Source organism: Ochotona princeps, chromosome 4 (genome assembly GCF_030435755.1).
Source record: "Ochotona princeps isolate mOchPri1 chromosome 4, mOchPri1.hap1, whole genome shotgun sequence".
Classification (NCBI taxonomy): domain Eukaryota; kingdom Metazoa; phylum Chordata; class Mammalia; order Lagomorpha; family Ochotonidae; genus Ochotona; species Ochotona princeps.
The window spans coordinates 6,097,932-6,121,709 of record NC_080835.1 but is presented as its reverse complement, the minus strand read 5'-3'; the positions used below and the strand labels follow the sequence as shown (position 1 = coordinate 6,121,709).

At 54.2% G+C, this 23,778-nt stretch overlaps 1 protein-coding gene across 5 annotated transcripts in view; it reads left to right on the top strand.

The window, feature by feature from the left end:
- MARK2 (microtubule affinity regulating kinase 2) overlaps nucleotides 1–23,778 on the top strand; it is a 62,902-nt gene that overhangs the window by 26,331 nt on the left and 12,793 nt on the right. For 4 of the 5 annotated variants that reach the window (XM_004596740.3, XM_058662874.1, XM_004596741.3 and 1 more), the window contains exons 2-3: nucleotides 22,765–22,944; nucleotides 23,157–23,210. In XM_004596740.3, coding sequence (XP_004596797.2) covers nucleotides 22,765–22,944; nucleotides 23,157–23,210 — 234 coding nt within the window. Of the gene's footprint in view, nucleotides 1–17,569; nucleotides 17,861–22,764; nucleotides 22,945–23,156; nucleotides 23,211–23,778 lie in introns of those variants that run through there. The other variant, XM_058662875.1, reaches the window with a different exon arrangement.

The window sequence follows — 23,778 nt, the reverse complement described above, 5'->3', positions numbered from 1 at the left end:
GCGTAATCCTCACATTGCATCTACAGGATCCCATATGGGTGCTAGTTCATATCCCAGCAGCACCACTTCCCATCCACCTCCCTGCTTGTGGCCTGGGAAAGCAGTCGAGGACACTATGGGACCCTGAGACCTTGCTCCGATGTGCAAGAACCACTCAGCTCAGCCTGTTGTGGCCACTGGAGTGAAATAGCAGATGAACGATCTCTCTCACTTTGTGTATCTCCTATCTGTGTATCTGCCTTTCCAATTAAAAAAAAATCTTGAAAGATTTATTTTGTTTGGAAAGGCAGATTTACAGAGAAAAGAAGAGATAGAGAGTGAGAGAGATCTTCCGTTCTCTGATTCACTCCCCAGATAGCTTCAATAGTCAAAGCTGAGCTGATCCCAAGCCAGGAGCCAAGGGCTTCCTGGGGTCTCCGAGGCCATAAGCAGGAGCTGAATCCAAAGTGCAGCAGTTAGAACATGACCCAGTGCCCGTGCAGGATGCTGGCACTTGCAAGGCAAAGATGAGCCAGGTGAGCCATCTGCATCGGGTCCCCATGGAGTGTTTTACACATGCTCACGTCTCAGGGAATTATTTATGAAGTAAATATGAGAAAAGTTGTCACATGAGTGTTCTCTGGTGCAGCTGCTATTAAGGAAGTGCATCCAGTGTCTGGTAAACCAGATGTCTGTCTCTGTCCAATCTTCAGCCCTGTAAGTTAGTTTTAATCAATATTGTAATGAGATGTAGAGCTACTTTTCAGAGAGGAAGGGGGTGGGGTAGGGCTATGCTAGTGCTGAACTGTGTTAGGAACTCAGGGGAGACCCCAGGGAAAGGGCACACCCAGGAGGGCACCCTAACTCCCAGGCTGGGGCCCCGATCCCTGAAGTCGAGCAGTTCTTACCCCTTGCACATCTTCGCCTGCGTTATTGCTCCTGGTCACATTGGCCCCATCCTTCGCTCTGTGAGTGAGGAGCCGGGGGGCCCTGGGCACTGTGTCCAGAGCTGGGGAGACCCCGAGGCCTGCCTCTGAGGCTGGAGTGATTTAGAGGGACGAGAGCTCCTAGCTGATTGCACACCCGCCCAGTGCCTGCAGCCAGCAGGACCTGGGTTCTTCTTGGGACCTCTCGGAGGAGGTCACTCGGTTTCTGAAGTGCCCAGGAGGTGTGAGGGATGGGGACCAGGTTCTCTGGGATCTGTATGGTAGAACAGGAGTGGGAAAGATGCTCATCTTTTCCCTTCTGCCTGTGTGGTCTTTGTGACCCTGGGTTTGAAAGCCTCGTCCAACTTTGCAGTCTCCTGTCTGTCTGGCACTGTGAAGGACAGCTGTGAGGGTGGTGCAGATGCAGACCTGTCAGACTGGTTGCTTGTACCTGCTCCCCCTGCCCCCACTCAGGGCAGGGAAACTGAAACTGCTGCTTGCTCAGCTTTGCCAAGTCAGTTTCTTCTCACAGGTCACCTGCCCATGCAGGTGGGCAGCTCCGCACCCAGCAGCTCCCAGCCCAGCCCAGCCTCTGTGGGAATCAGGATACAGTGTGGCGAGGGAGGAGAAGCATGAGGTGCACCGCCAGCCCCACCACTAGTGTCTGCGCCTGCTCAGAGCAGGCAGAGTCAGCCTTCCTGTGGCTACCTTTTGTCTAAAGAGGCTGGGAGTAGGAGCACTTATAACTGGGGTGTAAATGAAGTCTGGGAAGGGCAGGTTCCTTTCCTAGGGGACCCTGAGTTCAGGCTTGTACTGTTTCTTTTTCTTTTTAAAAGATTTATTTACTTTGGGCCCGGCGACGTGACCTAGCAGCTAAAGTCCTCGCCTTGAACGCCCCGGGATCCCATATAGGCGCCGGTTCTAATCCTGGCAGCTCCACTTCCCATCCAGCTCCCTGCTTGTGGCCTGGGAAGGCAGTCGAGGACGGCCCAATGCTTTGGAAACCTGCACCCGCATGGGAGACCTGGAAGAGGTTCCTGGTTCCTGGCTTCGGATCAGCGCAGCACCAGCCGTTGCGGCTCACTTGGGGAGTGAATCATCGGACGGAAGATCTTCCTCTCTGTCTCTCCTCCTCTCTGTATATCTGACTTTGTAATAAAATAAATAAATCTTTAAAAAAAGATACATTTATTTTTATTGGAAAGGAAGATTTACAGAGAGTAGGAGAGATCAAATGAGAGAGATCTTTCATCTGCTAGTTCACTCCACAGATGGCTACAACAGCCACAGCTGAGCTGATCCAGGGTCAGGAGCCTCTTCTGGGTCTCCCATGCAGGCGCAATGTCCCAAGGCTTTGCGTTGTCCTTGACTGTTTCCCAGGCCACAAGCAGGGAGCTGGATGGGAAGTGGAGCAGCTGGGACATGAATCGGTGCTGATATGGGATCCCGACCCTTGCAAGGAAACAATTTAGCCAGTTGAGCCATTGCGCCAGGCATTTGTACTTTTTCTAACAAGTGCTGATGCTTAGTCCCTTAATTTCCTAAGTTGTCACATAGGTTGCTCTTTATTTTTTTCAACCCTAGGCAAAAGAGGTGTTTCAGTATGTAGGCCTGGTGTGCCAGGCATGTTAAGTGAGGTTTGCTTTTAGACTCGACTTTTAGGTAAGTTGACTTGATGTAAGCCAAGGCCAGGAAGTGGTCTTCAGGACACACAGTCCTTGCCCACTTCCTGCTGTGGTCTCTGGGTCAGAGCTGGCAGGCTTGTTAGTGCAGAGGCACTGAGAACTGTCACACCCTCAAGGGCAGGCCCTCCCGGCCCTTTTCTAGCCCCTCACTTTGCAGGTGTTTAAACATGGATCCCAGGAGGGAGAATGACTTGCTTCAAGTTATGTAACTTGTTTGGGCAGAGCTGGGCCTCAAGTAGATCTCTCTTGGGCTCTTGGCACTACATCCCCATTGCTTCCACTTCAGAAATGATCTTGTTGAAAGAGTCTGTTGCAGAAGGGCAGCCTGTAGCCCCTACCCATGGCAGGGGTCAGCCTGGGAAAGGATGCATGGTTACGCAGCAGGCCCCTGCTCCACCAACTGGAGATGAGCTCTGAAATCCTACCAGAGGCCATGTCCATTGAGGTGCCGGGAGGCCCTGGGGAGCAGCTCTGAACAGTGGGGGCTGAGCTGTGCTGATAGCCCTGGCGGAAGGAGTCCCTGTGAAGAAAACTGGACGACCCTGACCCTCCAACTCCACCACAGATTACAGAGTGTTCTGGAGGGCTGCTAGATGGCAGGTACTGAGGACCAGCTCAGTGAACGTGGCAGCCGCCAAGAACTGAGAAGAGAATTAGCCATTCAGTCCTAATAGAAGAGGTGCAAGTTGGAGCACCCTGTGAAACAAGCATGGAATACTACCTGTAGGAAGAGGTGTGGGACCGAGACTTATCAGGAGGAAGAAGGGAGTGGACGACGATGAAGGGCAGGGTACTTGGCGGCAGAGACCTGGGGGGCCGAGCACAGAGCTGCAGGCAGGCCACTGGCGTACACACTGCATTGGGCTCAGCTGTGTATGCGTGGTGTGTGTGTGTGTGTGTAATGCACAGTTGATACCTGTCGAGGGAGAGCTGCTTTTTTTTCTTAGTCGTTCTTTGAATGTGAGACCATCACTTCCTGTTCCTGGTGCTGGGAGCCATGTTCAGTGGCCTGTGGGGTGAGGGGACAGGTCTGTAAGGATGGAGCGTGGGCTGGCTGAGGTGTCAGTCCTGGATGGCTGCTTTCACTTCGCAGCGGGGCTGCTTCAGGACTGGCTGTCAGGCCCAGGTGTCAACACTGCTGTCCCTCTCCCCTGGGGGAGGGAGTCATAGAGGCTTCCTGTGGAGGGTGGAGAAGGAGGAAGTGGCCCTCCCTCCTGCCACTCCTGACACCTGGTTTTGTCACTAAACAGCACCTCTCTGGCTGCCTTGGGCTTGGTGCAGGGAAGGGAGGAGCTCAGGCCTACTGGGGGAGGGACTGTGGACTCTGGGGGCTCCTGTGTGCCCATGGCCAGGCAAGGGTGCACCACACAGCTAGTGAGCGCCCTTGTGCACCTGTCACTACACGTCAGGGCATAGGTGCTTGGAGAAGCATGAAACAGGTGTGTGCTTGGGATGACCCAGGACTGGGATGGGACCAGCTGGAAAAGGTGCCATGACAGCCGGCTCTGCTGCCCACCCGAGCTGTCACCTCTCTTGCCAGCACATGACTTTTGTTGCCATGTTAATCCAGTCTATTCTCTCACCTCCTGCCTCTTCCCAGAGACCATCAACTGCCCACCTCCAGCTCTGCTCTGCTTCTCACCGGAGGACTGTTTCACGTTCCTGGCCTAGCTGGTTCCCCTCCTCTTGCCAGTTTGTTTGAGGTGCACATTCTTGCGGTTCTCCTGACGCAGCTGGCTCTGCAGAACCCAGAGCTGAACTCCTGTCACCCCGTGGGCGCTCAGCTGCTTCTCTCCCTGACTTTTGGGGCAGGACTTGAAAGTACAAAATCCTAATCTGTCTTCCTCTTTCCCCTCTTCTTGCCACCTGTCATTGCCGAGCAAGCTGGAGTGATCAGCTCAGAGCAGGTTACTGCCTCGTGTAGTGCTGGTCTAGAGGATGATGTGTGGGTGCTAGAGCATACTACCCACCACAGACACACTGTCTTGCAATGTTTGTGGAGACCAGCGCTCCTGAGGGCAGACAGTGACCTGGCCACGGGGCTGCCGGGTCTGCCCAGGGCTTCCCTGTCTGTCAGTGCATCGGGAAATGGAAAGTACTTTTAAACACTCCTGCTCTTCAGAAGCTGAACGTGGGTGGGAGGTTGATCTCTTTTCCTCCTGGAACCTGGGGCTTGTTCCGCAGTCCTCACTACCTTCCTCCCTGTCCTCATCAGAGTGATGGCTGCCTTGCAGCTGAGAAGGCGACAGGGAGGGAGTGCAGCGTTCGTGCCACTGTATCACAACCCACTCTGGGCTTCCTGGACAAGGGGTTCCACTGTAGGCTTCAGGTGGCTTCTCCTCGCCCCTCAGCAAGGTGCCTCCTTAGCGGGTAACCGCTACACTTGCTACATGGGAAGGATTAGTTATTTGGGGGCTGGGACAGAGGGCTTTGCAGAAGAGCAGGAGAGAAAGGGTTTGATTGCCCAGGGCAGGGGAGCCAGCCCCAGCCCAGCCCTGTAGCTTGGGCAGCACAGAATGCCTGAGGATAGGAGCACAGGGCTCCTGCCTGGCCCTGTTGTTTCCTGGGTCTGTGACCAGTGGCTTCTGTGGCCACACTCACTTGCTGACTGGAAGGTGACCCTGCGCTGGCCCCGGCTCCCTGCTCCTCTCTGCCCTGGAGCTGCTGTACCTCGTGGGGATGTTTCTTTCCCAGTCTGACATTGACCAAGCAGGAAGTGGCCACAGCAAATTCTGATTGTGCTGGTTTGCCCTCCCACTGGAAGTTGAAGAGTCTAAGACGTGGAGGCTTTGTCCAGATGTGCTGTACACACATTTCTTGGTAGGCCAGAGTGCCTTTGTTTGGGCATTTAATATGGGTTCTTCATGGGTCCTTTGTTGCCCGTCCTCCTAGTCTCCCACTCTCTCCCCCACCCTTCCCCTTGCCAGAAAGAAAAAAGAAACTCCACGCATTAGCCTTCCATACGAAGAACTTTGGAAAAATTGAGCAGTGCTTCAAAGTCACTTGATAGTAGTGGTGTTTGGCATAGTTAGCTGATTTGGCATTTAGCTAGAGCTTTCTGCTTTATATTTGAGCAAAGGATTTCTTGGCAGGAGGCCTCTGCTGGCTTGCCCTGTGTGCAGGGTCTGCCCCTTTTCCCCTGACAAGTTGTTTAATCCTCTTGCCTATAAACAAGTGCAACAGAACATGTTGGCCCGGCTCACATGACCCTGGCTATCTCTTCATGGGGCAGCCAGCACCAGTGTTAGATGCCTTAGTCACTTGACACGGTGGAGCTGTCAGGGTGGAAGCGGGGAGGCCCCGGGAGGCAGCTTCTGTCAGCCAAAGGAAGGGAACTTAGGGGGTGGATATGAGGCCCCTGTGGGTAGGGCTTTTTGCTGTAGGAGGCAGTGGTTCATTTCTGTTCTTTCTTACCCATATTCCTGTTGGATTCCTAGTTCTGGCATCTCATTTAACTTTGCCCTGTATCTCAAATCCTTTGTCTGAGAACCATGACATGCAACTGCTTCAGAAAACTGCCCTGGAGACAGACACATGTCAGTTCATGGGATACAAAACCCATCTTCCTGAGCAGTGATCCAGGAGTGCTGTGGGAGGGACAGCTGGTGGAGGAGTCGGCCGAGTCCCCTGGGGCAGGCAGCGGAGACGCTCGGGAGCTGGAAGGCCATTGCAGCGATGACGTCATGGCCTCCATCACCCCACACATACAGCTTTAGTGAGTGTGGAAAGGAGAGAAATACTAGTCATCATGCAGAGTCATTTGCGAAGCTTCCTGATCTGTAAGACTAGGGGGTCTTGTAACGCTTCACTCCTCAGGAGACTGTGGGGTCCTCAGGTTTTCCTGGGTAGGATGTGTATGTTTAAAGTGCTTTTTATTAAGGGAGAGGGAGTGACCTTTTATGGAAAGGATGAGCAGTTGAGCTACTGGAGCTTTTTCTGACTCTGTAAGAAAGCTAGTCCAAGTCCAAGCAATGTAAGTGGATGACCAGAACTTGGCCTTGAACTGCCCAGCTCTCAGGCCAGTGTGGAAAGGTGCAGAGCAGTGTTGGTGAGCACTGAGTGGAGATGTTTAAACTGGTGGACTTACAGTGAGGAGAACTTGTTATGTTTGCTGTACATCAGACATTTTAAATTTGTATTATTTTACTGTTATCAGATGTTTTTATTGTTATCTCTCCATGGACTGGCTCAGTGCTGGTCTCCTCCATGAGCTGCAGGAACCCAGGCGTTTGCATCATCATCTGCTGCCTCCCAGAGTGAGCGTTAGTGGGAAACCAGAATTGAGAGCAGGACCAGGACTTGAACCCAGTGACTCCTCTGGGGTGCTGGCGTGTGCATGGTGTGTTGTGTGCCTGTCCCAGACACTATTCACCTGTGCTGTCATGGTGTGGTGGATGCCCTCATTGCTGTGTAGCTCTTGGCGCTGCCGTTAGCACTGACCAGGTACAGCACTGGCCTGGTAGCAATGCTTCTGCCACTTAGTCCAGTTCTCACTGGCGGTGTCCTGTGTGGAGTTTTTTTGTTTTTTGTTTCTTCCCTTGAGTCCTTACTTGTGCCGTCCGACCTGTGACCAACTGAAGCAGCCCAGGGTGGACCTTGTGGCACAGGAGGCCACAGTGCCATCTGTGATGCCCACATCCCTTATCAGAATACTGGTTCAAGTTTCATCTAGTTGGTACTTCCAGACTGGCTTCCGGTTACTGTGCCTGGGAAACAGCAGGTGATAGCCATGTGCTTTGGGTCTCTGCCGCCCACAGGCGAGACCTGGATGGCTCAGCCTGGCTCAGCCCTGGCTTGGCCCTAGGCAGGAAACTAGGGGGGAAACTAGGGGAGAGAAGATCACTTGCTCTTTTTCTGCTCCCTCTCTCTCATTCATTATGCTGTCCTTCGGGATTATTGGGTCTGGGAGTTTGATTCCTCTTGTAGGATGTCCACCTGTGGCATCACCAAGTGAATTCAGAGAAGGGTTCCTTTCCCTTCTCTTTTGTGAGGTTGAGGTAAGAGTGCATCTGATACTGCCTGAGAGTGGGGGCCTTTCCTCCACAGCTCTGCCAGCTGAGTGGTGCTCTTTAGAGGGCTTCCAGCAGCCTCTGGCCTGCAGAGCACGCTGCTCCCGGGTCTCCCTGCCGCCCTCTCTGGGCAGCAAGTGTAGTTGACTCTTGCCTGGACTGTGGAAGATGAATTCACGGTACAAAGAGCCTTTTTTTTTTTTAAGTGGGATTTATTCATTGGAAAGGTCAAGTGGCAGAATGAGAGAGACAGAGAGCATTTCCATTCACTGGGTAGTGATAGGTACCATGACCAGAGCTGGACTAGGCTGAAGCCAGGAGCCAAGAGCTCCGTCCAGTTCTCCATGTGGTGACAGAAGGCCCAGGCACTTAGATCATCGTCTTTTGCCTTTCCAGATGTGTTAGCTGGAGGTTGGATTTTTTTTTTTAAGGGCAGAAATGGTACAGTGACATAGCAAACTAATCTTCCGCTGTTCACTGGCATCCCATATGGCACTGGTTTAAGTCCTGGCTGCTCCATTTCCAGTCCAACTCTTTGCTTATGGACTGGGTGAATAACAGAGGATGACTTTGAACCATCTTTCACTGGTTTCCCAAGTTACAAGGGAGCTGGAAAGGAAATAGAGCAGCCTGGACCCAAAACGACACCCACATGGGATTCGGGTGGTTTCAAGGTGAGGATTTAGCCATTGAGCCATCCTGCTGGGCTCCCCTCTCTCTTTCAGGTAAAATAAAACGAGTGTTATTTTTTTGAAGAGGCACTTGTAGTGGGAGATGGTTATCATCTGGACTGCTGAGCTGCCACTGCCCGCAGCCAGTCAGCCTCAGGCTTTGGCTGCGAATTGCACTCGGTGCCAGCACTGACCTGTGCCCAGCCCTCTGGGGAGCCTGGTCTTGCTGCTATCTGGCACACTGGCCAGGCCGGCAGCCCAGCCCAGGCCCTGCTACTCCAGACAGAATACCCCAGTCCTGAAGGCCAGCCAATGTTGGGAGCTCAGGAGCCACCGCAGTCCACCGCCTGCCTCTGTTGACTAGCAGGGAGGCGTGCCCTGCCCGCTTCCCTCCCCAGCTGGTCCCCTTGAATGGGTTCTCTCCCAACACCCCGGCTACTACCCCAGCCTCAAGCTCCAAGGGCTTTTTTTTTTCTTATTGATTTTTAAAAAATTACTTATATATTTAAAAAGAGCTGCAGAGGAAAGTGAAGTGTTGATCTTCCATCTTTAGTTCACTCCTGAAATAGCCACCACCACAGCTGAGGGTGGACCCAGTGGGTGCTGAGAGCCAGTAACTCCATAAAGTCTCACATGTGGTAGCAGGGATCCAAATTCTTCAAACATCATTTCCTTCTGTCTAGGGTGTGCATTGGCAGGAAGCTGCAGCAAAAGTAGAGATGGGGCTCAATCCCAGGCACTTTGATGCAGGCAGCGTAATGCTGGTGCGCCACATATGGCCACCCTCCGCCCTTTAAGCCCTGTTTCTGACTTTCTGGGTGAGGCAGCCCTTGGTGTCCACAGAGCAAACCTGCAACACAGACTTGGTCGTCTCCTGTTCTGGGCTGCAGTCGAACTCTCTGCTCAGACACAGTTGTGGGTCCTCTTCAGCTAGCCTGAAGACACACCCTTTGTAATGTATTTCTATATTAAAAATAATAATAGTAATGCTAGTTCCTTTTGAGAATGGACCCTTTGGTACGTGGAGGATTCTGTGGTGAACATGCTGCCTGAGATTTGTGGTGCTGATGGGAGTGGCAGGGCTCTCTTGCCTGAGGGCCTGCCAACATCCTTTGCCCTGGCTGAGTCCCGTGCCATGTTATGCCATCTCCATCAGTAATGGGCTGGAAACACTCGGGACGGTCATCCATGTGACCACTGGCAGGGTCCATGAGTCCACACTGAGGTGTTCACGTGACATACTTGCCTAACAATACACTCCTCAGTGCGTAAGTGACACCAGGTGACAAAGACAGAAGGAACACCACCTCCTCCTGCCCAGAGAGGTGGCTGAGAATTGGCACTGGTCCTTGTGACTGCTCTACAGACACAGTGTCTGGGCTCCCAGCCTCCGCCAATTTGGCCCTTCATCCAGCAGTGCCTGAGACAGCTGTCCCCTTCCCACGCCCGGGGACCCTCCCCTGAGTGGAGAGGTGGCGTTGTGCTTGTCAGCAGAAGCAGCTTGCTGGGTTTATTTGTGTTTATTTGAGAGGCTGAGAGAAGTAGGGATTCTGTTTGCAGGTTCACTCCCCTGCTGCCCAGCAGCTGCTGAAGCCGGAAGCTGGAGTCAGGAGCCAAGTTTCGTGTTTAACCCTGGCCAGGCCCTCTGATTGGAGGGGGTAGCTAACGACGTCTTACCTGCTGGGTCACGCTGGGTCCTGGTGTGCCGGGGGATGTTGTGAGACCTTGGGTGGTTACTATGGCCTTTCCTCCTCCTCGCTCATGCTGCTGACCTCTGGCCAGGCTGACTTCTGGGACAGCAAACTTTGTCCCAGTGAGTTTCCCTGACATTTCCTCCTCCTCCTTCGGCTCTCTCTTTGAAACTGGAGGAGTGGAAAGGCGGTACTTTTTCCACTCATGGGGGTGCACTGGGAAGAGGTGCAGGCCTTGTTCCGCACTTGGCAGCAGCAGAGCTGGAGCAGGAGAGGCCCCATGAGGCCTGTCTGCCAGCCAGAGCTGGTTCCACTCCGCGCCAAGGCATTGTAGTGGTGGAAGGAGCAGAAACAAAGGGTTAACTGTGCCCAGGTAGAGAGCTGTTGCATAAATGCTGATATGTATATATAATTTTTTTCTATTTTTATTTATTTATTTATTTATTTATTTATTTATTTATTTTGAGATCGTGTACTTTTTTTTTTTTTTTTTTTAGTTTTAAAGCAAGATTTATTAGAAAAAGTTGAGAAAGTAGACTCCCATGCTAGTGATGGGAGGGGGCCTCGAGATCCTCTACCATAGTGGCAGGGGGAAAGGCAAGAGAGAAAAACCCGTATTAATGGTGGGGAAAGCATCTTTTAAAGACTCCCCTCAATGATGTTTCTCCATAAACAAAGAAAATTCCTGGTTTCCATGGTACCTGGCCTTGGGACAAAAGGCCGGAAAGGTGTCACTGGCCAACTTCCTTGGTCCCTTTCTAATGATAAAGAGGCCAGTCTGAAGCCTTCCCCCTTGGCAATGGCTGGAGACAGAATTGGGTGGAGGCTTCAGGTGGGGAATAGATATGTTAATGTCACCCTTGTCTCCTGGGGAAGCACTCCTGATAAGATATGCATTTGTCTTGGGAGAGACATGTTCTGGTGAATCCAAGACATGGTGGGGAAAATACCCCTTTATATTTGAGAAAAAAATGACTTGGGGACCCAGAAAACCCTAACTGCCTACTACCCAGTCTAACTCCTCTCACATTCCGCCCCCCAGAAGAAGTAACCCTAACTTCTGTTAGGGGAAATGGGACGGTGACTGCTCTGGCTGCTTCCTGCTGACAGAGGGGGCATAGTTCAAAAGGGCAGAAGTTGGGTATTCCTCTGGGGGTCGGTCTGAGGGTCCCCAGTAGAATGCAGAAGTCATCAGAGACGCCTGGCAGAAGTCATCGGAGGTGCCTGGTGGGTTATCTGGGCTCCAAGTGTTCCTTCTTGTTGAAGTCGTCCGACGAGATGGATGCTTGCAGGCTGGCTGGAGAAATCTCGCTGGTAGAATCCGAGTCACGGCACCAAAACTGTTGTAGGGTTTTTGAACCCCGAATACTGCAGCAACCTCAATTCTTGTCTCGCAGGAAAGAAGAATTTTCATGCTAACACAGTTTAGTTTTAAAGCAAGATTTATTAGAAAAAGTTGAGAAAGTAGACTCCCATCCTGGTGATGAGAGGGGACCTCGAGATCCTCTGCCATAGTGGCAGGGGGAAAGGCAAGAGAGAAAAACCCCCGCGTACTTCTTTTTTACTTTGTGCTGGCAAACGCCCCAGGAGAGATGGGAGATTCTGGGAGGAGATGATTATGCTGGGTGAGTCAGCCGAGAGCTCCCAGCTGCCATGTTTTGTTTTGTTTTTTTCCCCCCATTCCTTTGCCTTCTATAACAGGAGCCAGTTTGGGAAGGGGGGGCAGGATAGGAGTCCCAATCAGTGCAGGCAGACAGCAGGCACGGGTGACTGTTGCTGGCATCCTGGGGCCTTAGGGTGGGCACAGTGGGCCAGGCCAGAGCTCTCAGTGTGACACAGTGAGCAGGAGTGGCCTCCGCCCTCAGACAGGGCTCCATCATTTCCCCAGTTGGTGACTCTTAGAGTAATCTCTACTGCCCCAGGAGTGTTAATAGCAAGCAGAGGAGGGCAGAGCGCCCTGGAGTGGGAGAGTCTGAGGGAAGGGTCCCGACTAGGATGGGCCTGGCCTTCGAGTCCATCTCTGCTTCCCCCTGGTGGCCACTCGGCTCCGCCCCCAGCCGCCCGCATGAATCCCATCCGCAGAGATCATGGTGGAGGGGCCTCGGGGCAGCTCTTGGTTCTTGTGCACATTTATTCCTGCAGTGGTTTTTAAAAGCCGTTCATTTGAATGTCTATCCACTGATTCACTCTCCAGTTGGCAGCAATGGCCTGCACTGAGTTGGGTCAAGCCAGGAGCTTCATCTTGGGGCTTCCACATGGTGTTGGGGCATCTTCTGCTGCTTTCCCAGGCCATTAGCAGGGTGCTGGATTGGAAATGGAGCAGCCAGGATACAAACTGATGTCATCGCCTGCAGCTTTCCTCGCCGAGCCACAACACTGGCCCCGTTTCTTTACCTGATTGAATGCTGTGCTAGACATTGTTGTGGGCCACACAGACGACAGGCCAGTGTCACTGTCTTCGTAGTGCGGTCTGACAGGAGAGACAGAGCCTGACCAACTTCAAGGGCTTCTGAAAGAGGGGAGTGTTCTGGCAAGCTTTTAATCTTCGCTTTCCAAGCCTTGTCTATAATATGCCTTGCAAGACAGGAGAGGCTAACTTTCAGAATCAAAAAATGTTACCTGTTTTGTTTTGAATATTTTAACATGGGCCGCTAGGTGCAAGCACCAGTGGTCCCTAAGGGTATGGGAAGGCCAGGCGAACAGGTACAGGAAGCAGCGAATGTGCAGCCAGTGCCCAAGACAGAGGAGGGACCCTTGCTCCCCCCTGGAAGGCCCCTCACCTTGGGTCTCCTTACCTGGGTCAGCTGAAAGAAGATGATGCTTACTTGACAGAGCACTGCAGTTTTGTTTGTGTATGTATGTATGTATGTATGTATGTATGTATTTATTTAAAAGATTTATTCATTTTTATTACAGCCAGATATACACAGAGAAGGAGAGACAGAGAGGAAGATCTTCCGTCCAATGACTCACTCCCCAAGTGAGCCGCAATGGCCGGTGCTGTGCCGATCTGAAGCCGGGAACCTGGAACCTCTTCCGGGTCTCCCACACGGGTGCAGGGTCCCAAGGCATTGGGCCGTCCTCAACTGCTTTCCCAGGCCACAAGCAGGGAGCTGGATGGGAAGTGGAGATGCCAGGATTAGAACCGGTGCCCATATGGGATCCCGGGGCTTTCAAGGTGAGGACTTTAGCCGCTAGGCCATGCCGCCGGGCCCTTGTGTATTTATTTTTTAAGATTTGTTTTTACTGGAAAGATACACAGGGAGGAGAGAAAGAAAGGAAGATCTGAGCCTGTTGCGGTGACCTAGCAGTTAAGATCCTTGCCTTGAATACGCCGGGATCCCACATGGGTGCTGGTTCTCATCCTGCTGGCCTTGCTTCCCATCTAGTACCCTGCTTGTGGCCTGGGAAAGCAGTCGAGGACGGCCCAAAGCCTGGGGACCCTACACTCGCGTGGGAGACCTGGAAGAAGCTCCTGGCTTCAGGTCAGCTTAGCTCCAGCTGTTGCGGCCACTTAGGGAGTGAATCAGTGGACAGAAGATCTTCCTCTTTTTTTTAAAAGATATATTTATTTTTATTACAAAGTCAGATATACAGAGAGGAGGAGAGACAGAGAGGAACATCTTCCATACAATGATTCACTCCCCAAGTGGCTGCAATGGCCAGTGCTGTGCCGATCCAGAGCCAGGAACTTCCTCCAGGTCTCCCACGCAGATGCAGGGTCCCAAGGCTTTGGGCCGTCCTCGACTGCCTTCCCAGGCCACAAGCAGGGAGCTGGATGGGAAGTGGGGCTGCCGGCATTAGAACCGATGCCTATATGATATCCTGGTACATGTAAAGCGAGGCCATTAGCTGCTAGCCTACTGTGCCAGGCCCGTTTCTATTTCCCCCCCTTTTTTTTTTTTATTGATTTTAAAAGAGTTACAGAGGGAGAGAAATCTTCCATCCACTGGTTTACTCATCAGATAGTCACAACACCGATAAAAATAAGTATTTTTTTAAAAATTGGGTCTGGTGTGGTGGCTCCGCAGGCTGGTCCTCCGCCTGCAAGTGCTAACATTGCACATGGGTTCCACTTTGTGTCTCAGCTGCTCCACTTGTGATCCAGTGCTCTGCTTGTGGCCTGGGAAAGCAGTGGAGGATGGCTCAAAGCCTTAGGCCTCTGTACCCACATGGGAGACCTGAAGGAGGCTCCTGGCTTCTGACCTTGGATCAGTTGAGCTTCAGCAGTTGGCAGTCATTTGGGGAATGAGCCAGTGGATAGAGGATCTCTCTGTCTCTCCTCTCTGTAAATCTTCCTTTCCAATATAAATGAATATTTTCAAACATTCATTTTAAAAAGCGGAGCAGCTGAGACTAGAACTAGTGTCCATGTGGAATGGCAGCGCTGCAGACAACAGCTTTACCTGCTACATCACCGTGCTGACCTTTGAATGTGTCTGTCTGGGGAGCTCTCTGCACTACTTTTCCTGCTCCCACAGCAGGTGCCCTTCGTGCCTTGCCATGGACAGCGTTCCTGTGGACAGCTGTGTGCAGAAGCCCAGAGTCCAACAAATGTGCTCTGCTGGACAAAGGCCTGCGGGCTTTAATTAGGAGGCAGCCCAGTCGGTGTCCGCCTGCTGTGGTCCCCTGTACAGTAAGCCAGCCAGGCCTCTGCTGCAGGCTGTTTCTGTCCACTCTTTGTAGGCTAGGGCTGCCGGCAGGCTAGCTTGGGCAAGATGGAGGAAGTTGTGGTCTCCATGGTTACAGTAACTCACTGGTACAGGAGGAGCCGAGGCAGGGTGAGCCTCCCCGAGCCCTTGGCACCGTGTGGTACTGGTATGTCGGCTGCTGCTTGGGTCCTTGCAGGAAAGGAAGAGTTAAAGATCTAATGAGGGGCGGGCCTGGCAGGACCACCTTCACCCGTTAGGCTGCAAGGAGGGCATGGCATGAGCGCCCTCTCCTTTGCCCCTCCTCTGGAGAGAGGGTCCTCTGCCCGCCAGCCCAGCCAGGGCTGGAGTCTGACTTGGCCTTGTCCGGTGACTCTGCTGGCCTGTAGTGACGCACTCAGGCTCTCTCAGCCTCAGAGAGCGGTAGCAAGGCTTTGGCATAGGGTAGGGCAACAAGAGGAGCCCCAGGCACTGTTCCCAGCACTGGTGTGCATCTTCTTGCTCAGTCGTCCCTCTAGTCCTGTGAAATGGCTATAGCTAGTGTACTTGTTTTCCACATGAGCAAACTTTGAGAAATTGGTCATGGTGCTCCTGACTCACACCCAGGTTCAGACACTCCACTGACCTGCCCCATGTTCCCATCGGTGGGAACTGCAAGGAGACTCCAGTGTGGTTTTCTGCCAGAATGTCTAGGAGCAGGGCACGCACACCTTGCTGGTCTCTATGCTTGGCTGTGACTCCACAGCCGTCTGCTGGGGCAACAGTGGCCAAGGTTTGGCAGAGAAGCCATAGCCCGTGAGCAGGCCCTTGAGTGCAGAGCAGCCCCCAGAAGCCTTGAAGCCCTGTGGCACCCTGGAACCCACTGTGTCTCAGGAGAAGCCCTGCACCGCAAGCAGCAGTTCAATGACAGGTGCTTGGAGGAGTGCACAGCAGAGCAGCTTACAGACAGGACACAGAGTAAGCTGACGCTCGCTGCAGGTCAGTTGAGGTCTGCAGGGCTGCCTGGCCGCCGCTGGCTTCTGCTGTGACTTGGAGGCATACAGGCGCCCCAAGCCCAGGCTGCAGTGATGGGCTTCCTGGCTCAGGGTAAGGGTTGTAGCTTGGATGGTTAAAGGGCAGTGAGGGCTTATGATGCAGGCTTTTCTGGTGTCTCCTGTCAGGGAGGCACCTTTGTGACTGGAAAAGGGGGGCGACCGCTGCCTCTCCTCTGCCAGGCATATCAAGGGCACTGGATACCCCCCTACAGTTGATGCTTAGAGCAAGGGTGTCCGGTCTCTCTGCTGCCACATGCTTCCCTGTCCAGGAGGCACCTCTGGCTGGGGGCACTTGCCCAGCATCAGAGGATGTCAGGGTGGTCCCTGGAGGCAGCAAGGGCTGGAAAAGCCAAGGACCATTCAGCCTGGCCATGAAGATGCTGGGTCCTGTACGCGCCTCAGGCTCCAACTTCCTGCTAACATGGAACCCCTAGAGGCGGCAGGGCTGGCTTCAATCATTTGGTCCCTGCCACCTAGGTAGGAAACCTGGCTCTAGTGTCAGCCCAGCTATGGCTATTGTGGACATTCTGCATGGCATGAACCGTTGTATTCTCCCCAGGTATCTCTGTAAAATAAATAAATAATTGTGAAAACAAAAACTAGGGATTTGCCACAGCCACATGACTTTTTGCCTGAGTCCCAGTCCATTTCTCCCTAGCCAGCTAGAGAACACCCCCTATTGAGTGTCACCAGGAGGCCTGAGGAGACCATCCAGTGGCATGGTTAAGCTCTGGGGCTGTGCCAACCTGCTCTGGCCTCCTTTTCTGCTCTCAGTGAGGGATAGCTGGTGCAAGTAGGCCCCAGTTCTGGGCCCTGGGAAGTGGGGAGACCACAGACCCAGTAGGTGTGTATGCATATAAGCATGGACCTATGGTCACGTCGGGAACACTGGTTCTGTGGGCAGGGCTCCCAGGGGCAGGCTGGCATGGTCTCCAGGAGACCTGGCCTTTCCAAAAAGAGTTGCTTACAGAGTTGCTCCATTAGGAAGGCTCTGACCCAAGCAGAACTATGCACACGCCAATAGGGTGGCTGAGGCCAGGACACTCGTGGAAGTCCCCGGTCTGGAGGCAAGGCCTCTGGTCACAGGAGATGGCCATACGTGCTTGGGCAGCAGGGGCCTTTGTGGGGCACGTGGGGCATCTGTGAAGAGCAGGGGCAGGGTATGGTGACTGGAAATTTGGGATTGAGCAGAAGCCTGGGGCCAGACTCCCAGTAAGGAAGGAACTTGGGGGGAGCATGTGAACTGTTCCCCGGCATTTGGATTAAACACCTCATTATCTGACAGTGAGAAAGGCTCTTAGTCCAGAGCCATAGGTCCCTGAAGGGCTTCTCGGAGTCACCAAGGCCCCTGAAGCCTTGAAGAGAACGTCCTGTGTCCAAGTGATGTGTGTGATTGCTAAGGTTGAGCACTGCTTTTCCAGGAAATAGGAAATCCGTCTGCCACTGTGGGCCCATGATGTCTGCCGAGGCCTGCCACCTTGCTTGCTCAGGGCCTGGATTGCTTGGTTGTCAGCAGGGGTGCCACTCTGGGTCGGTATGCTGGAGTCACAGGATTCCTCCCAGCCCAGTCTGAGGTCTTGTTAAAGTGATCTGCCCCAACCTGGGTTCACCTGCTGCGAGAGAGATAAGGAATTTATGACAGGCCTGGCCGGAGTGCAGCTCCTCCTCATCCTCTTGCCAGCTGTTACCCAGCAGAGCACCTTGGGGAGGGTGGGGCAGCCCACTTCCGGGGAGTGAGGCCTGGGGGAGGGGAGGAGGAAGTGGCCGTCAGCCCGCCCCTTTCTGTCTCCCTTCCGCCCAGTCCTCTCCTGCCCCTGTCCTCCCACCTTGCTCCTGGTGCCTGGAGTGGTGTCCTGAAGCTGCCGGCCCTTCCTGACCCCCAGGGCCCAGCCCTGAGAAGCTGCAGGGCTTTGTCCCTGCTGCTCTCCTGGCCAAACCTAGCCTCTCTCTGCTGGTGGCGGTTTCGATTGCGACACCGTCCAGGTTCCCAGGCAGAAACCGCTCAGCCCGCCGGCAGCGGCAGCTTCACTGCTTTTCACTGAGGAGGTGGAAGGTGTCGCCCACTGCTGCTGAGGAAGGGTGGCTGGCTGAGCCGGCCCCCGCCCTGGGCCTGGCTTGTCCCGGCCCTTGTACTTTGCCCTTGCTGCCTGACAGGTTCTGCTGTGGGCCCCGCCGAATGGAAGTCGTTGGCAGGCCTGGTCCCTTTCTCCAACCGGGTATGTTTTCCCCTTCTGGACTCTGGGTTGCCCCTGAGCTCCCCCCACCCCCACCAAGTCACAGGAACTTTCAAGAAGCACCAAAGGGAGCCAGACCCTGGCTCCAGGCTGTGAAATCCAGAGGAAGGGTCCAGATGTTGAAGGAACAGAGAAACTGGGAAAGGAAAAGGGACCGGCAGTGTTTCAGCCTGCGGGCCCAGGCAGCCAGGGACAGAGGCAGAGGCCTGGGCGGTTACTGTGAAGGGCGCTCAGGCGCTGCAGGGAAAGCGAGGCTGGGATCTGGGCCCCCTGCCCGGTGCCAGTACCCAAGGAGCACCCTGCCCCACCCCCGCTGCCGCCACAGTGCCCTGGCTCACTCTGCCTGTGGCGGGAGAGTACCTGCCTGCACCCCTTCCTGTGTGATCCCTTTCCACTCTGGGAGAAGCCTCAGAACACGTGGGACCAGCCCCCCCGCGGCCAGCCACAGAGCACAGCTTCCCTGGGGTTCACTGGTAGGCACTGCCAGCATTAGGGCAGGGGGCCTTGCCTACCTGAGTCAGCGCAGGCCTCAGGGTGGAGGCTGTCTTCCGGATGGGCCTGGCTACATGCCTAGGCCAAGTTCTGAGATCCCAGGCTGAAGAGTCCCAGCAGACGCAGCGGATCTGCAAGCACGCCCTCCATGTCCCGCCATCTCTCCTCTCCATTGCAAACTCTGGCACTGCGTGGACCCTGCTCAGTGGCCTGCTTGGATGATGTTGGTTGTCGATACCACCTAAGGGGGATTCCTTGCTCCTTCTGAAGGCTGCTGGGAACCAGGGGGCTGCTTTCCAAAGACTACACACAGCCTTGGGGGCCCACCTGGGCTTTGCCAGCGGGAGAACAGGCAGCCCGAGCTGGTGGGGGGCGGGGGCTAAGCGTGCAGTAGCCAGATGCTGTTTCATTGATTCAGGGACCTGCTCTGGCTTAGCCGGCCTCCCAGGATGGGCCCAGTCATGACCTCAGCGGGGACGCTCCCTCCACAAGCGCCTCCCCTGCAGGGCCTGAGGCTCCTCTTCCTCCTTCAGAAAGTAGCCAGGTGAGGAAGTGCCTCTTGGGGTCCTTGCCCAGGAAGCCCTGTCTCCTGGGACTTTCTCCTCTGTCTGCCCTTTCTCTGCATTGATGTCCTCCATGCCCTGTCCTCTGCACCCAGCTGTGGAAACGTTTATACCAGAGGAGAAGCAAGTGGGGGTCAGAGAACTGGGTAGGAGCTAAGAGGTCCCAGTGTTGGGCTGTTAAGTCCCAAGAAGGGACTTGGGGGCAGGGGTCAAAGAGTGGTTGCCAGTGTTCCTGCCCGGAGCCCGAGCAGGCAGCACCTCCTTGCTCTCACTGTGCTGGCTCCTCAGCTTGGGGCCAGCCTCTCACAGTTCCTGGCCCCTCCATCCCTTCCTCCTGAGTCTGAGGGACAGAGCTGAGTCTGCAGGACAGTGGCCAACAGCCCTGGCCCCTTGGCTGTGGAAAAGACCCTCTGACATTCGTGGTTGTGCTCTGGGGTATGGCGCCTGGCTCAGCAAAGCCCTGGTTCTGAGAACACTGGCGTTTAGGGACATGATGACTGTTTCTTGTTGAGTGTTGGGTACGGCCTTGCCTAGGCATCCTCTCTTTGCCTGAGGGAAGTAGTGGATCTCTTATCATCACCCTGTAGATAAAGGAGGCACAGCTAGGAGGTTGGGCAAGCCTGAGTTCACCCCCAACAGAGATGTGTGACACCCCCAGCACCATCATCTTTGGGGTGCCTTTCTTCCCCCTTCAGAGCAACAGCACCTGCCCCTTGTGTGTGTTGTTGGCCATAAGGAAGTGTATGTGAGTTGAGTGACTGGCAGAGTTGGAATTTGAGCTCTGGCATCTTCAGTCCTCATCCTGTCGGCCAGGGACGAAGAGCGAGTGTGGAGGCCAGCTTGCACATGCAGCCAGGTATGGCGAGGACACCCAGCCCTGGGCCCAGAAGCACCAAGGGCATGGACAGGGCAGAGCCCACGGTGCACAAGAGGTTCCCCCATTGAGCGGCACAGAGGTGAAGGTTCCAGACTTCTCAGGTGGTCCTTGAGGGCCTAGAAGCAGCCAGACTTGACCACTTTTGTGTGTATCCTCAGGAAAGAGAGGAAGTAGCTCAGGTGAGTTAACTTCGAGGTTGCTTTGGAAGCTGGCCCGTCTTGTCCTCCCCTTGTGAGCGTTTTGGCAGAAGGAATGGCCTGTTGGTGGTCCCCTGGGCAGGCCAGGAAGGCAGCACCGTTGGGCGGCATGGGGCTGAGGAGAGGCGGGGCATGGAGCCAGACCTTCCAAGCCCTGCTGGGGGGGCCACCGTGTTCTTTTAGAGACTTTCTGATTTACTTTGATTTTATTTGAAGGGCAGAGACAAAGTGCCCACAACAGCCAGGGCTGGGCCAAACCAGAGCCAGGAGCCAGGAATGCTGTCTAAGTCTCCTGTATGGTGGACCTAAAGCAACCTGAGCATGTGACCTCCCAAGGTCTGTAGTAGCAAGAAGCCAGGAATCAGAAGTGTGTTAGGGGCCTGGTGTGGCAGCCTAATGGCTAAAGTCCTCACCTTGCCTGTGCCAGGATCCCATATGGGCACTGTCCCGGCTGCTCCACTTCCCTTCCAGCTCCTTGCTTGTGGCCTGGGAAAGCAGTAGAGGATGCCCCAAAGCCTTGGGACCTTGCACCTGCATGAGAGACCTAAAAGAGGCTCCGGGCTCCTGGTGGCAGCTCCAGCTGTGGCGACCACTTGGAGAGTAAACCAGCGGATGGAGGATCTTTCTGTGTCTCCTCTCTGTAAATCTTCCTTTCCAATAAAAATAAATAAATGATTTTTAAAAAAGAAGTAGTGAGGTTAGGGTGCCCAACCTTGTGATGGAAAAGGCTAGGTACCACTTGCAGTGCTGATGTCCCACATGGGAATGCTTGTATAAGTCACTACTGCTACCATTTGAGTCCGGCTCCTGGCTTCAGCCTGGCCCAGTTCTGCGCATTGTGGCAGTTTGGGAAGTGAACCAGTAGATGGAGAATTCCTCTCTATCTTTTCCTCTTGTTGTTCAAAACAATAGAGCTGCCACTTGAACCCAGCCATTCCCACATGGGTTACAGATGTCGCAAGCAGCAACTTACCTGCTGTGCCCAGCACCTGGCTATGGTGATGCCGGTTAGTGCCAGAAGGACCCAGGCATGCCCTCTGTCCATAGAGTGTGGCACTTCGAGATCCTTTGGTAGGAGCAAAAGCAAGTCTTTGAAACTATGTGTGTAGCAAACGCTGATGGAAACCAGCCAGGCTTAGGTGAGGCGCAGGGCCTGATGGAGAGGCCACAGTACAGGGGATCCCATGGAGCTGTGCAGGAGGGGAACTTGACAAGTGACAGCTGAAGACCCGAGGAGGGATGTCAGGAGGCTCAGCCCAGCAGTGGGCTTCTAGGATCTGGGTCAGTCTGCTCAGCAAGAAGCAGTCTGCTTGCGGGTTTCTCCTGCTGTTTGCAAAGCATCTCGTTGGGCAAGTGTGCTTCTTGCCCAGGAACCCTGGACAGTTCCTTAGCAAGTCATTCTTTGTGGTTTTTGAGGGCTTTGCTTAGAGCCAGCAGGGACTATGAAAGGAAAAGTGTTGACTCACACTCCTCTGACCTCCCCACAGCCTTCCACGCAGCCTCCCTAAAATTTCAAGGCAGCCTTGGAAGCTCTGGGATGAGGCTCTGGTGACGGCCTTGTCCTAGTGTGGTAACTGGACAACGAACTGTGGGCAGCCCGCCATTCTGGGTGTGCGCGTCGCTGCCTTCAGCTGGACATAAGCATAATAAAACATGGAGTGATGCTGGACAGGTGTGCATGGTCCTGCACGAGGGTGACTTACAGATGCTAGAAGAGTCCCATATTTTGAGTCTACATAGAAGTAGATTTGTCCTCTTTGCAAACTAGAGGTGAAGTGTACATTTGAGTGGCTTTTATTAAATTCATAAAGCTGTGTACTCATCTTTCACACAATTTCAGAACATTTTCTCACCCCTAAGTTGTCACTGCTGGGTCCTCCTGACCCTCCTACTCCGTAGAGGAGTACCTGTCCCTTTCCTGTCTGTGGAACTGCCAGTCCTGGCCATTTCCTGTCAGAGGGACGTGCAGCGTGTGTGGCCTCTGTGGCCAGCATAGACCATTGTGTGCTGTCAGCGTTGGACTGGACGGGTTTCTCTGTTGGGCAGCTGATGTCCATCCGAGGTGTAACACTCTGACCACTGCGCACAGTGCTGCTGCGGACGCTGGCTGCTGGGATGCGTTTTTGCTTCTGCGTATGCCTAGGAGTAGAATTGCTGGTTCACACCCACCTTGTTGAGCACTTTCATGAGTACCCAGGCCTTCATGTAGATGTATAAGGGCTCCCAAAGGGTCTTGGAAGATGTGTTTATGAAACAGTAGGCATATGGATTTCATTTTGGGGTTTGCTTTTTTGAGGGGGACCCAAAATAAGCTTCCCTTTTAATCTGCTTTTCCCCAAGCTTTTTGAAGTGGAGTGGTGTAGTTTGCCTGGCCCATGCCCTTTTTATCCTATGGTCAGTGGCTGCTGGGACTTCTGTTCCCTCACATTCCCGTCTTGGACCGTGGGGCACTGCCCTCGCTGACTGCCATGCCCCCTGGGAGAAGTGGTGACCACGCATGAGGTGATGAGTAACACAGGCTCAGCCAAGTTGCCCCAGCGGCAGAGGAGCTGCTAGGCTAGCGTGGGGAGGGGGTCGGGGCTCCAGGGAGGGAACGCCTCTGGTCCTATGCTCTGGCACCCACTGTTTCCGGAGAAGGTTGGCTGGCTGGTCGGCTGGTCTTTCGCACGGCTCCCGGCCCCCTGGCAGAGAGCTGAAGGTGAGGCTGGAGGGACCTGGAGGGACAACAGGTCAGCATGTATCTGTTTACCCCTGCAGCCCACCCTGGGACACCTTGATCCCAAGCCCAGCAGTAAGTCCAACATGCTGCGGGGCCGCAACTCGGCCCCCTCTGCTGACGAGCAGCCCCACATCGGCAACTACCGGCTCCTCAAGACCATCGGCAAGGGCAACTTTGCCAAGGTGAAGCTGGCCCGGCACATCCTAACTGGGAAGGAGGTGAGCACTGGAGTTGGGGCACAGCAGCGGGCCCCTGCCTGCACTCCAGAAGGTTGTGATGGGACGAGTGTCACCATAACCTTCTGGGCACGTAAGGGTGCTAAGAGCAGTGTGCCCAGCAGGCGTGTAGGGGGAGCGGGGAGGAAGTAGATCGGGCTCCTGGGCTTGGCCTGCACAAACAGGTCATCTTGGGATTTTTTTCGCATGTTCAGGTGGCTGTGAAGATCATTGACAAGACTCAGCTAAACTCCTCCAGCCTCCAGAAGGTAAGTACGCAGCACCTGCTGTCCTGCCGAGATCCCTGCAGGCCAAGGGTGTTGCCATTCTGTTTGGAGCTTCTCATTTTGAAACTACTTTTAGAACCCGGTGGAGGATCTCTGGCTGCTGCACGTGCCCAGCACCTGCTCCCTGTGACTCCTCCCCTGAGGGCTCGGTCAGATCCTCTGGGGTGACCCCTGCAGGGTGGCCTTCCTGGCCGCAGGCATGACTTCTTACAAGTCCTTCTGCCCATTTACGGCCACATGGCACTGCTGGCCCAGCCCCTGCCTGCATCTGACTATCTCCTGGCCTGTGGCTAGCCCTGTGCAAAAGTGTGTGTTTGTGGCCATTACCAGAAATGCATGCAGCTGCACTGAGACCTGGAATGATCCAGAAGAGTGGTCTGGGATAGAGGTTGCCCTGCTCCTGTGCCAAATGCGTTTCAGCCTGGGCTTGGCACACTGAACTCCCAGTTTCCTTCCCACTTGCAGAGGTCAAAGTCGTCTGCTGAGCAGCAGGGAGCTGGAGTCCTCCTTAGCCAGCAGGGGTCCCCAGCTGGGAACACAGACCCTCTCC